The sequence below is a fragment of the Protopterus annectens genome, chromosome 6.part0, assembly GCF_019279795.1.
Source record: "Protopterus annectens isolate FY-2018-M chromosome 6.part0, PAN1.0, whole genome shotgun sequence".
In the NCBI taxonomy this organism is placed as follows: Eukaryota; Metazoa; Chordata; order Ceratodontiformes; family Protopteridae; genus Protopterus; species Protopterus annectens.
Window position 1 is genome coordinate 1,362,633,420 of NC_056737.1, and position 13,111 is coordinate 1,362,646,530.

At 36.5% G+C, this 13,111-nt stretch overlaps 1 protein-coding gene across 7 annotated transcripts in view; it reads left to right on the plus strand.

Moving 5' to 3' along the window:
* Positions 1-13,111, plus strand: part of KALRN (kalirin RhoGEF kinase) — a 4,346,166-nt gene that overhangs the window by 3,777,778 nt on the left and 555,277 nt on the right. For all 7 annotated transcript variants that reach the window (XM_044074926.1, XM_044074921.1, XM_044074920.1 and 4 more), the window contains one exon: positions 3,597-3,700. In XM_044074926.1, coding sequence (XP_043930861.1) covers positions 3,597-3,700 — 104 coding nt within the window. The remainder of the gene's footprint in view (positions 1-3,596; positions 3,701-13,111) is intronic.

Consider the following 13,111-nt stretch of genomic DNA (forward strand, 5'->3'; position numbering starts at 1 on the left):
CACAATTTACAGTAACAGTAAATCAGTATGTTAAATTGGGCAGGAAAGCCACTCAAATGGAGGGTGAATGTGCAAAGTCTACAGTAACCAAAGGGCAGAAGCTGTGAGACAATAGTAGTAGCCAGTAAGCCATTATTCTACATTGTGTCTCATCTGGAAAAGTGTTGACCCTCATGGCCGCTCTCTGTTCATTTCTTTAAGGTGTTTAAAAGTTTCTGTCCTATAACCAGGCTCACACCTGCCATCTTGGGTAGTGTAACACATGTTGCTTTAATATCTTTTCTTGTGACTGTGACTGCTTCCTTCCTGTATATGTTGCAGGTTGGCATAGAGATTAGGTTGTTTACCTCACAGAAAGAAGGTACAGGGTTAGATTCTCACCCTTGGTTACTGTTGACTAGGCACGCAATGGTTTGCAGAGTGATTGCCTAGTATTTCTATTGGACGGTTGGCATAATTGTTCAGGTCCTTACCTCACAGTTAATAAGTACAGGGTTTGATTCTGGCCTCTGGTTATTGGGTAGGCTTGTAATAGTCAGCAGATTGATAGCCTAGTACTAGTCTATGAATATGTCTTACTTACCTGCTGCTTTCATCTCAGCTAGTACATACAAATGAGAAACTGCACAAGCTATTGAAAATACAATTTGTCCAAGAAACAGATATTTTACAGGAAATTTTGTTTGTTCCACACAGGATTATATTGGGTACAGACTGCTATATTAGATGGAGGTAGTATTTCTGCAGTGAGTCAGGCTGATAGAAGCTGATAACGTGAAAGTAATTGTACTAGATGTGGAGGTATACTCACAGTCAGTAGATTTTTAAATGTTATGTGTGGTACTTGCTTTGTCATACTGGTAGTGAGTAACTGTGACCACTTACATCACCTCAAGGGCTTGCTTCCACTGAGGCTACTGTTATCAGCATCAGTGAGCAGAAACTGCAAGCCGGTTTTACTCCTGCCAGTGACTTTGCTTGCAAGATGTACACAGTAGCTTCAGTTAAGTTTTACCTTTTTATATGCACAATGCCTTTTGGTAGAAATTATTTTTAGTTGTGTAATACCAGTTCCTGCCTTAAGTTTATTTTTTTAAATCACTCTTGCTGTCAAAATTAAAACATGCTGCTAATAACAAAACACCTAAGGTGTATGTATGCATATGTGCATATGTGTGTTTAAGTTGTCATGATTTTCTAGAAACTTAATTCAGCTTACATCTGCTACTGCTATAAAAATGGGCTTGCCCAGATCCTACCCAGTCAACAGACAGCTGTTATATAAAATCACATCTCATTCCTTGTAGAATGCGTACTCTCTGTCTCAGGCCGGGATGGTCTAAAAACAAGCCTGCCTCAAAGAGACTCACCAAAATGAATAGCAGATATTTTGTTATACATCTTGTAGTGCCTTTGCTTCCTGTAAATTGCTTTTATTTGGGCACAGACAAAACGCCTTCAGTATATACTTCATAGTGCTCATAAAGTTAACCTTCACGCGGTCTCCATGACGCCACTCTTTTTAACATTACTCTTCCTGTTTACTGTAGTAATGTGCTAGTAAGTGCACAGGGAACACACAGGGGCAGTATTTCTTATCTTAGACTACATACATTGTGCTGATTTATTTTAATTAGTTAAAGGAGTTTGGGCACCTAACTTGACCTGTTGCTCCATGATACGTTGGTTATTAACATGAAAGATCAGGAAGATAAGAAAGTTCCCAGGCCAAGTCTGAAAACAGTCTAGTGATGTAAAGTTCTTCTAGTGATAGCTGCTATTTTTTAAAAATGCTTTCACGTAACTGTGGCATGGTAAAGACCATGCATGTACTTCATAGTTGGAGGTTAGAAGTGAAATTACATAGGAGAGTCGGTGTACAGGCAGAGTGAGGTTTTGTGTTGTGTGGTTATAGATTTCTTTGCTGAATCATGCCTGATTATACCTGACTTTTCCAACAAGTTATCAATTAAAGGATTTATAACTTAACACAATTTTTTTGCAACCACAGAGGTATTTATAAAACTAAGGAGGGTATAACGGTGCAGATTATTGCGTAGTGGATTATTAGGGGCATTTTCCTGTCAAGTAATGTCCTTTTAGCAGAACTCCACTTGATCCATTATGTACACTCAAACGCACTTTGACAAATAATCTGTATCACAGCTGAGTGGCTGTCATCTGCAGCAGTTTACAGAATAGATCTAGAAGAAACGAATGTTACCCCCTCACCTACTCCTGTTGTGTTTTGCAAAGTTTTACGTGCTGCATTGATGTACCGTACTGCACAAATGATTACTGCTTTATATAAATATAGGCAAATGTCTGTATATATATATATATATATATATATATATATATTTATCTATATATATTTATATCTATATCTATATCTAATATATATATATATATATTATATGTATATATATATATATATATATATATATATATATATATATATATATATATATATATATACAATGTATCTAAATATATAAATCTATACATGTATATATATATATATATATATATATATATATATATATATATCTATATATACTATAAGATATATATATATATATATATATATATATATATATATATATATATTGTATATATATATATATGGGTCCTATTTGTGTTGTCGGAAGTATGGTTCATCGAACCGTACTTTATCGAACACACTTTAGCGAAAGTGCATTTTGTCGAAAATGCACTACCGCTAAAGAAAAAAAACATGCAGTTTGCATGTACTGTTAGTTGTACATCAATGTATACTGTTGATGTACAACTAAGAAAACTCCTGTTGAGATAGCGGTACAGTGGGGATAAGGGAATATTCCCTTTTCCCCACTGTAGTACGATCTCGGAGTGAGAATAATAAAGTAGGGGGTGTGGGGGTGCAATTTCTTGGTTTTGTTCCGCAAAAGTGCATTTTCAATATAATTCACTTTCACGGAAGTGTGTTATCAGACATACGGTTTGATGAACCGTATTTTCGATAATACAACATAGACCCATATACGTATGTATGTAATGCACACACAAACACACGTATATGGGCAGTGTCTTTCTAGAAGTACCACCTTCTCTACAAGGTCTCAGTGGGATTTTTTGGGTGGTGTCATTGCTCCTCACCCTTTCTATGAGTAAATGTTTCAGATTCTTTCTTACAGCATGACAGTATTCGACAAGAAATTCAAGGTTGCTGAATGAAAATACACGTAACATCTACAGTTTCTGGTTATTCTTTAATGATATCCTGCGAGTGCAGTTGTAATCACACATTCATGAACTTCCAGAAAATCTCTAGACAAGGATCATGAAGCTATAGGTCCTCACAGGGGAGAGAACTGTTTTTCATGTGGTTGGTTGTAGAGAGTTACAAGTTTACGAGATGCTCTGGTGAATATGAATTGCAGTTCCAGATGTGTGACTGTAATTAAGAGAGGAGATAAAATTTCCTACTATAAAGAAGGTGTCTTTATAAGCATGATAAGTCAGTCATGGTTTGCCACCTATAGATTGCTTTCATTTTTATATGTTCCAAGTGCTGTTCTCTGTGACATCTCTGTCCTTTGTTTCTCAATTTACAGGGCTTCATACAACATATGGAAGAGAAGGGAGTCCCAGAAGACATGAAGGGAAGGGACAAGATTGTCTTTGGCAACATTGTCCAGATTTATGACTGGCACAGGAAGTAAGTTTGGTAGTTTGTATGTGTTTATGTATATTTATTTATTTATTATGCCATAAAACTTTGTTCTGTGAGTATGCCTTCATATTTCAGACTAATATGTATTACTTTGCTTGTGTTAAAGTGGATATGATCCAGGTGGTGAAAGGCATTAGGCTAACATATCTGCAGCAGGTCTGCTCTTTCTCACTCGGTTTTATTTTCTCTCTTTATCTGTATTTATTTTATTTTTATTTGACTGTGTGCATTTGGCATTTTTTTCTTAGGAAAACAAAGACTGTTAAGCTGGTCATGTTTACCTGTAGACTTCTAGAAGAGCAAATATTTTTGGTATTTGGAGTTTCACATTACCAGCACAGTTTTTGCAGTCTGTTGAGGGGTTTGTGTTTAAGGATAAATAGAAGGGAGTATGTCTAGTCCCTGCAAATCTATGTCTTTGATGGATAATTGCCCACATAACTGCCTCATTCAGTCTGTCAGTTGCAGTGGTTTACATGGGCTCTGAGTCCACTAATGAAGGGTTTTACACCAGCACTTTGACTTTTGGTGATCATGGAGTAGATCATGTACCCTCATTAAGTGAATGAATACAGTGTCAGGGGAGAGACCACTGCGCATCATCTGGGTATGCAACAGTAACTTGGCCATGCCATTGCCATAGATTTGCCAGTCAGCTGTCATGTGGTTTGTTTCCAAACAGGCCTACATCTGTTTGTGAATTAGGTGTTCTAATAAGTTTGCTGAAAGGTAAAGCCTTAAGTCATCATGGAATTTCTCTTAACATTCTCAATCTTTCCCTTGTAAAACGGGGCAACTTTTTTTCTAGTTCTAATTATTACAGATGATTATCTGAAATTGGATCTGACCATATATAAATGTTTAATATCAGTCACTGAATAAAGAGCAAATAATGTTGCGTAATTTTTTTCCCTGATAATGAGTCATTGGGAATTTAAAGAATGTCTCAGTTGTGGAATGCTGAACATTACAAACAGCTGACCTTTTGAACAAATGTTAAATTGTACCATGTGCCAGATCTAGAAACATTGCTGGATCTTGATTATCTTGTTCTACATGGAGTAGAGTTTCACAACTTTTGCCCTCATCTCATTTAACCTTCAACACTTTGTTTTCAGTTTCCTAACAGACATATCAAGTGTTTTGATTTATTTTTAGTGACATGCTTGTGAATAAAAGGCTAAAAAGACAAATGGATCCTTTCACATTTCCCACAACAGACCATACATTTCCTGGTAAATTTTTCTGGTAAATTTACTGTCACACTTTCATATTGCTTCTTAGTTTTTTACACGGATTCGAGTCAGGGGAAATTTGCATTTACTTCAGTTAATGCTGAGTAACAAATTCAACAATTTTCAACCCTGAGCAAAACTTACAATACAGCATTTCTTTCAAATCACATTATTAATGTCAAAGCACATATGGATGGGGTAGTGCACCATGTTTGCAGTGCGACAGTTTTTTTTACATCACAAGCAAAGTGTATTATTTTAATAAAAAAGAAAATGTTTGCACTCACTTCACAAAAGTATCCTCTGTGGTAAATGTAAAAGTCTTGCCGGTAGTTTTCACAAGGTAGTTTTATAAATATGCCATGTATTATACCTGGGAAAAAAGTGAGACTGCCAAACATGCAGTGCTGTACTTTCTTTGATAAAAACTACCTCATAATTGTCATCCCTTGCACAACAGACTGCGAGAATGCAGAAAGATTCTGAGGCTTTCATATTCACTTCTGCTTTACTGAAGAGTTCCTCATTCCTCAGAAACAAGACGATAACAACATGTGTGAGAATGATACCAAAACAAATCAGATACAAGTAGCGTTGCTAATGCACATCAGATGGTATGGGTACACAAAATAAATGCAGTAATGTCTGGCTGCAGATAAGCTTACCAAAGCTTTTCTATGTCATTGTGGGAATGTCTGTGTAATGGAGTCATAGCTTTAGGAAAAATTTAAGTTTTAAAAGTGGGCATTTATTTTATGTATGTGTTTATTCCTTTTCAGTCTAGTGTGAAATAACCTTATTTTTAGACTAGTTTAGAATATCACAATAAAACAATGTTTAATCCTTGTTATCAGCAGCCCTGAAGTTCCCCAGTGGCAGTCCACCTTTTAGCTGTATAGACTGGTAGCATATGAGCATTCATTTACAGTAAGGCGGTCTAAGAGAGAAAAGAAGCCAGTTGTAACCCTGCAGTCCTGTAAGACACTGAGGCAGAAAAAAAAATCTTCAGAGAGAGATAGTTGTACCACACTAGACTAATGAGTGGTTCAAACTACAAGCACAAAGTCTTAGTTATTCCAGTACACTATATGTATTCCACACTAGACTTGTTAGTCACAGAATCATAGAATGTACAAGGCAACTAAGGCCATGTGTCCATTGCATCTTGCCCCCTTTTTCAAGGAGGGATAAGCCAGTCATACCTGGAGGCGAATTTATGAATGTTTGTCCACTTGTCTAATTCCTTCTTAAAGGGAGATTGTGTGCCACATTGTTTGATCTGCAGTGAAATTTTGTTCCAGAGAAGGGGTATTATCTGTTTGACAAATCAGTTTCTCCACCATAATTTATTTTTTGAAGCAGGTTCAGATGTCTGGTTTCAGTATTCACTGAACTATTTGATTTGTAGGGAATAAGAGGTGTTGGACAGCTGGATCCCTAATAGCCTAGAAGGTAAGGCATCTATACAGTCTATAGGACACTGAATACAAGCACAAGACCTCCATCCTCTCTTGATAGCTCAGGTCCTCTAGGCCTATGATCTCCTTTGTCAGGAACTTTTTAGGTCTCTCCAACTGTTTGATATGTTTAATAAGATGCATCTCAAAGGGACATTGTATTAAATGATGCGCCTAATCAATGCAGAATATAGAGTGTGAGGGGTTGTCTTTGATCTAGATGCCAGATAGAAGGATTTTTTAACCATTGTTGCAACATGGTGATCAAAGAAGAGGAAGTTACCTACTGTTGTTCTAGTTAGGTACCCCTGTTCCACGGTCTCTCACATTGTCTTTATTTTGGAGTGGGGTATTTTTTATGCTATAAGCTGGGTGGAAGGTCTATTTACCAAATGCAAACATTTAAATTTTTTAAACATTTAGTATTAGCCCATTTGCAGAGCACCAGCTGTTAAGATGTGTATGTTCGGTTTGTAGGTTCTGCTTTATCAAAAAGGGATTTGAGTATAACACCTAGTTTACAGTTATGTGCAAATTTGTTTAACCAGAGTTCCCTATTTTTGATTTGGAGATTGAAGAAGTATATGCCTAGAAGTCCTAGTATAGATCCCTGTGATACCCCACAGGTTGCCGTCTCTGAAAACCTGCCTAAAACCCTCACAGTGCAGGGTCTGACCTTCAGCCAGTTTATTTATTTATTTATTTAGATAGTTTACATTTGTTGACCGGGATAGTCCGACTGGATACATGTCCATTTTCAGTGGAGGCCCGGGGAGGAAAAGCTCCAAACTTACAAACAGATAAAGACAAGCAAGTTACAGTATATGCATAGACATATTGTATTAACGTACAAGTTACACTCTCACATTTCAAGCTTATGAAGAATACAGTTTATATACAGAAATATATACAAATATAGTTTCGCTTATCAAACCTATAGGTGCAGCTTATATACAGAGTATCTGCAAATATATTACAGTTTCTCTTTTTAAACCTTTTAGTGTAAGAGATTAGTTGCTATGAATAAGAAATTGCAGGAATATGGAAGTAGATGAGGCTTTAGTCAGGGTTAGAGCAATTAGCTATCCATATAACAATATTAGGGTCAGTTAGGAGCACTTTTAGTTTGTTGATGATGGAGTGTGGTATGGTATTGAATCTCTTGGCAAGGTTAAGGTATGCTGTACAGACTGCATGACCATTGTCCGTAGCTTGCATTACCTCAAAAAAAAAACCCCACCAAATTAATTAGCCAGGAATTACCCATAAACAAAGCCATACTCGGGGGGGACAAGCCTTACAAGATTTTTTTATATCTTAGTTTATCAGCTCTGTATGACACATTACGTAACCCTACAGAAGAAGCTCATCAGGCATATATATCTTTAATTCCTGGGGTTGGTGTTGAGGCCGCCCTTGTGGAGTGGCATCACAACTGCTGTTTGCCAGACTTCTGGGACAAAGCCAGTAAACAAGCTCAGTGCTTTTTTAGTGCTATTGAGCAGACAGCCTGGTATGTTATCAGGTCCCATAGAGCATGTTTGTTGTTTTTGTATTGGAGAGCACTTTTAACAAGTATTTTTTGTGCTGATTGGGGGGTGGGGATTCTTGGGTATATGTGGATTATGTATATATGTCTCGGGTTAAATTTGCACTGAATTTGTTTGCTGATATATTTGCAATTTTCATCGGATTAGAGAGTAGGTGGTGTCATTATGCTTAAACTCAGAGCAGTATGGGGTATTATTTCATAACTTCCTGACATAAAGAAAGGATTCGTAATTATCCTTAATTTCCTATACCAGCCTAAGTTCATGGGAAAGCTTAATTTTCCTGATAGTATTTTACAGTACCTCGGATTACGTTCATGGGAAAGCTTCATTTTCCTGATGGTATTTTACAGTATCTCGGATCACGTTCATGGGAAGGTTAATTTTCCTGATGGTATTTTACAGTACCTCGGATTACGTTCATGGGAAGCTTCATTTTCCTGATGATATTTTACAGTATCTCAGATCACGTTCATGGGAAGGTTAATTTTCCTGATGGTATTTTACAGTACCTCGGATTACGTTCATGGGAAAGCTTCATTTTCCTGATGGTATTTTACACTACCTTGGATCACGTTCATGGGAAGGTTAATTTTCCTGATGGTATTTTACAGTACCTCGGATTACGTTCATGGGAAAGCTTAATTTTCCTGATGGTATTTTACAGTATCTCGGATTACGTTCATGAGAAGGTTAATTTTCCTGATGGTATTTTACAGTACCTCGGATTACGTTCATGGGAAAGCTTCATTTTCCTGATGGTATTTTACACTACCTCGGATTACATTCATGGGAAGCTTAATTTTCCTGATGGTATTTTACAGTTCCTCGGATTACGTTCATGAGAAAGCTTCATTTTCCTGATGGTATTTTACAGTACCTTGGATTACGTTCATGGGCAAGCTTAATTTTCCTGATGGTATTTTACAGTATCTCGGATTACGTTCATGGGAAGCTTCATTTTCCTGATGGTATTTTACAGTATCTCAGATCACGTTCATGGGAAGGTTAATTTTCCTGATGGTATTTTACAGTACCTCGGATTACGTTCATGGGAAAGCTTCATTTTCCTGATGGTATTTTACACTACCTCGGATCACGTTCATGGAAAGGTTAATTTTCCTGATGGTATTTTACAGTACCTCAGATTACGTTCATGGAAAAGCTTCATTTTCCTGATGGTATTTTACACTACCTCGGATTACGTTCATGGGAAGCTTAATTTTCCTGATGGTATTTTACAGTACCTCGGATTACGTTCATGGGAAAGCTTAATTTTCCTGATGGTATTTTACAGTACCTTGGATTACGTTCATGGGAAGGTTAATTTTCCTGATGGTATTTTACAGTACCTCGGATTACGTTCATGGGAAAGCTTCATTTTCCTAATGGTATTTTACACTACCTCGGATTACATTCATGGGAAGCTTAATTTTCCTGATGGTATTTTACAGTACCTCGGATTACGTTCATGAGAAAGCTTCATTTTCCTGATGGTATTTTACAGTACCTCGGATTACGTTCATGGGCAAGCTTCATTTTCCTGATGGTATTTTACAGTATCTCGGATTACGTTCATGGGAAGCTTCATTTTCCTGATGGTATTTTACAGTACCTCGGATTACGTTCATGGGAAAGCTTCATTTTCCTGATGGTATTTTACAGTACCTCGGATTACGTTCGTGGGAAAGCTTCATTTTCCTGATGGTATTTTACAGTACCTCAGATTACGTTCATGGGAAGCTTCATTTTCCTGATGGTATTTTACAGTACCTTGGATAACCTTTTGATGCTGACTTTGAATTATTAACTGCAAGCCAAGTGAAAACAAACTGAAAACTAACAAAAAAGAAGAAAAAACACACTGAGTCAAGGAAAAAATATAAAGTAAACGCTTTTGTTTACTTATAATCAGCAAACTTCATCAGACAAATGATAAAAATAATACAGAGCTTATATAGATAAATTCAGTGACATCACCACTCATTCATAAAAAGACAAACCTCCATTTAAAGGGGTATAGCAACATACAACAAAATAACATCTAAATAAACATACCAATAAATGAACCAATTGCATTCAATATTTCAAAAAAGCTATATGTAAAAAGAAATATATGGACCCAAAAAATAAATAAAATATAAATAGTATATATAATATACATGTGTGTGTAAAAATACACACACACGTAATTATTTACCTATTCAGAGCCCTCATTTTCAGAAAACTTCTAATGGAATTAGAATCGTTCAAACCCGGGGGGACCAAGGCATTCAGTTTCACTTGCCATATTAATTCCTTTTCATCTAATTTCAAAGCCATTGGTCCACCCCTAACATTGTCAACAATTTTATCAATGACATGAAAAACAAAACCAGTGTAGGGAAATCCTTAATATGCCTAGCTAAAGCATTATTCAGGTTCATTTTCTCGATGGCATACACATGTTCGTAAATTCTATTTTTAAAGGGTCCTACTGTTCTTCCTACATAAAACACAGAGCAATCTGTACAAGAACTTAAATACACAACCCCTCTTGTATTACAATTAAACCTCCCCTTAATATGGTATTTGGTATCATGTACAACAAAAGAATTTCCAACATTAATATATTTGCACCAACGGCAAGCCCCACATTTTACCATGCCACAGTGTAGTAAATAATATTTAGGGGTCCCACTCTCTAGAATCCCTTTCAAATTTCTTCCCTTCCTAAAAACTACACAAGGGAATTACCCACACTGTTTTTAACCACATTGTCCTCCAAAAGAAAACACCAGTTTTTAAGAAGAATAGATTTTAATAAGGGGGCGTCAAGTGAGAAAGTGGTAATGAAACTCAATTTATCCAACCCTTGTTTGGAGGTGCAAGGGTGATTGGAATCAAATACTAAATTAACATAATCAGCCATGAGTTCACCTCCCTCATTGGTCAAGGGACTGGTATCAATAATACCACCAACTTCCCCTAGGTCAGTTACATCCATACTTTCACCTTTAACCAACAAAGGTTTAAAGATGCCACTCAATCTTTTCAAATGAACTTCACCAATTAAATCTTCCAATAAACAACTAGGGTACCCAGGCTTAACAAACATCTCTCTAAGCAGGGTACATTCATCCATAAAGTCACCCTCCAAAGACACCATCCTTGCAGCCCGAACAAGTTGACCTTTAACAACCGCTCTCTTCTGAAAATATGGATGGCAGCTAGAATAGTGAAGGAAGGCATTTGAATAAGTGGACTTTCTAAAAATCTTTGAAATGTACCTTCCATTAGGGAGATCCTTAATTAATTCAACATCTAAATAAGAAATGTTATCCACCCGGAACTCCCAAGTAAATTTCAAAAAATCAGTATAGTTGGTGATATGTTCAATAAAGGAATTAGCCAAAATTTTATCTCCCTTCCAAAGTATAAAAATATTGTCCAAATAATGGGTGTACCATGCTACCCTTTCCTGAAAAACACTATCCTTGAATAGAAAATGTTTTTCCCAATAGGCCATCACAGTGTTAGCAAAAGTGGCCCCACAAGGGGATCTCATGCCAGCACCCGTTTTCTGTAAATAAAGTTCTCTATCGAAGATGAAATAAGTATTATTAAGTACCAGTTCCAATAAATAAATAACAAGATCAATACATGAACCATCCACATGTTGTTCCAAAAGAAACTCCCTTATCCATTCACAGCCAGTGTCCTGAGGTATAACTGTATACAAATCACAGACATCGATTGTGAAAAAATTAAAATCCTTGGAAAAAGGGAGACTAATACGATCTGTTTCCTCTCTCCAGCTACCAGACTATTCTGATTAACACAACTAGAATATAGCCTCCCAATCATGTCCATTTCTTCCAAGAAAAATCCAGCCTTCCCCCAATCCACAGCTAACAATATCAGGTTCGTGTCCCAGGCCTCCAAAGGAAAACATCACTACTAATGGCCAAATGTCTTGAAATTAAACAAAGGTGCACCCTACTTCTGGCATCCCTGAAATATAAGCTCTTAAACCTATAAAACCTCCCCTTTTTGCCAGCAGATTAACTAAAAGATACGCTTCCTTTAAGCTAAGATCATAATCCCATAATACCCCCTCCCTCTTTGCCCCCCAGGGATAGACTTCACAGTACTGACCCCAGTCTCTTGGCACTAGACCCCTGCATTTTGAAGCCCTTCCACTAAAGTTATAGTCACTGTCTTTCTACCAAGCCTCCCACAATGAATTTCAACAATACCTGAATCATGAAGCCTCCTGTATGTGTTATAAGTACCATAACGTAAACTTTTTCCCCCTCACTCTAGGCTCTCATTTTCTTCAAAATATACTTGGTTATTCTGTCTGAGAAATCTCCCACCCCCCCTTTCTCATCTTTCTCACTCCCTTCCTTTCTATCTTAACTTTTCCTTTCCTGCCTCGTTTACCTAACTGTATGTACTGAATATACTGAGCGTTCACTCTGTATGCTGCATTTTGAACTAATTATGTAACTTATCTTATAATTTAAAGGCTAATAGTTGTTTTATTTATGGTTTATTTTTGTTTGTAGTGATGTCTGCATGTTTGAAAAAGATGCTTCACTATACAGTGCTATATGTGCAGCCATTTGAAAGTGTCAACTTTGTCAATCAAAACAATGTCACCTAATGCACGGACTGCAAATAATTTTTTTTCCTAATTGTATTTTATTTGCATATTTCCTGCTACAGAAAAGTAAATGAGCAGTTATAGCTCACCTCTAATGTCTTATTTATTATTTATTTATTTTATATTTGATTACTGGGTTGGTCTGACTGAGCAATGAGGTGCCCGTTTTCAGCAGGACCCGGGGAGAAAAGCTCCACATACATGACAATTATAAAAAATACAAAAGCTCCACATATATGATAAAAATATAAAAGTCAGAGATGAGTACAAATTAATAAAGCAAACAGTAGTATATCATAGCATAGTACGATGAGAAGTTACTGGTGTACAATATATAGAGTGTACAGTAGTAAAACAGAAAATATAATGTAGCTGAGTAAGAAAGTGCAGTAATATACATACATTTAAAAATATTCCTATGTGATTGATATTTGAGTAGTGCCAGAGGAAGATTTATCTGAATGGTGGTAGTAGGGCTTGCCATGGTCAGTACAGGTACATTGTCA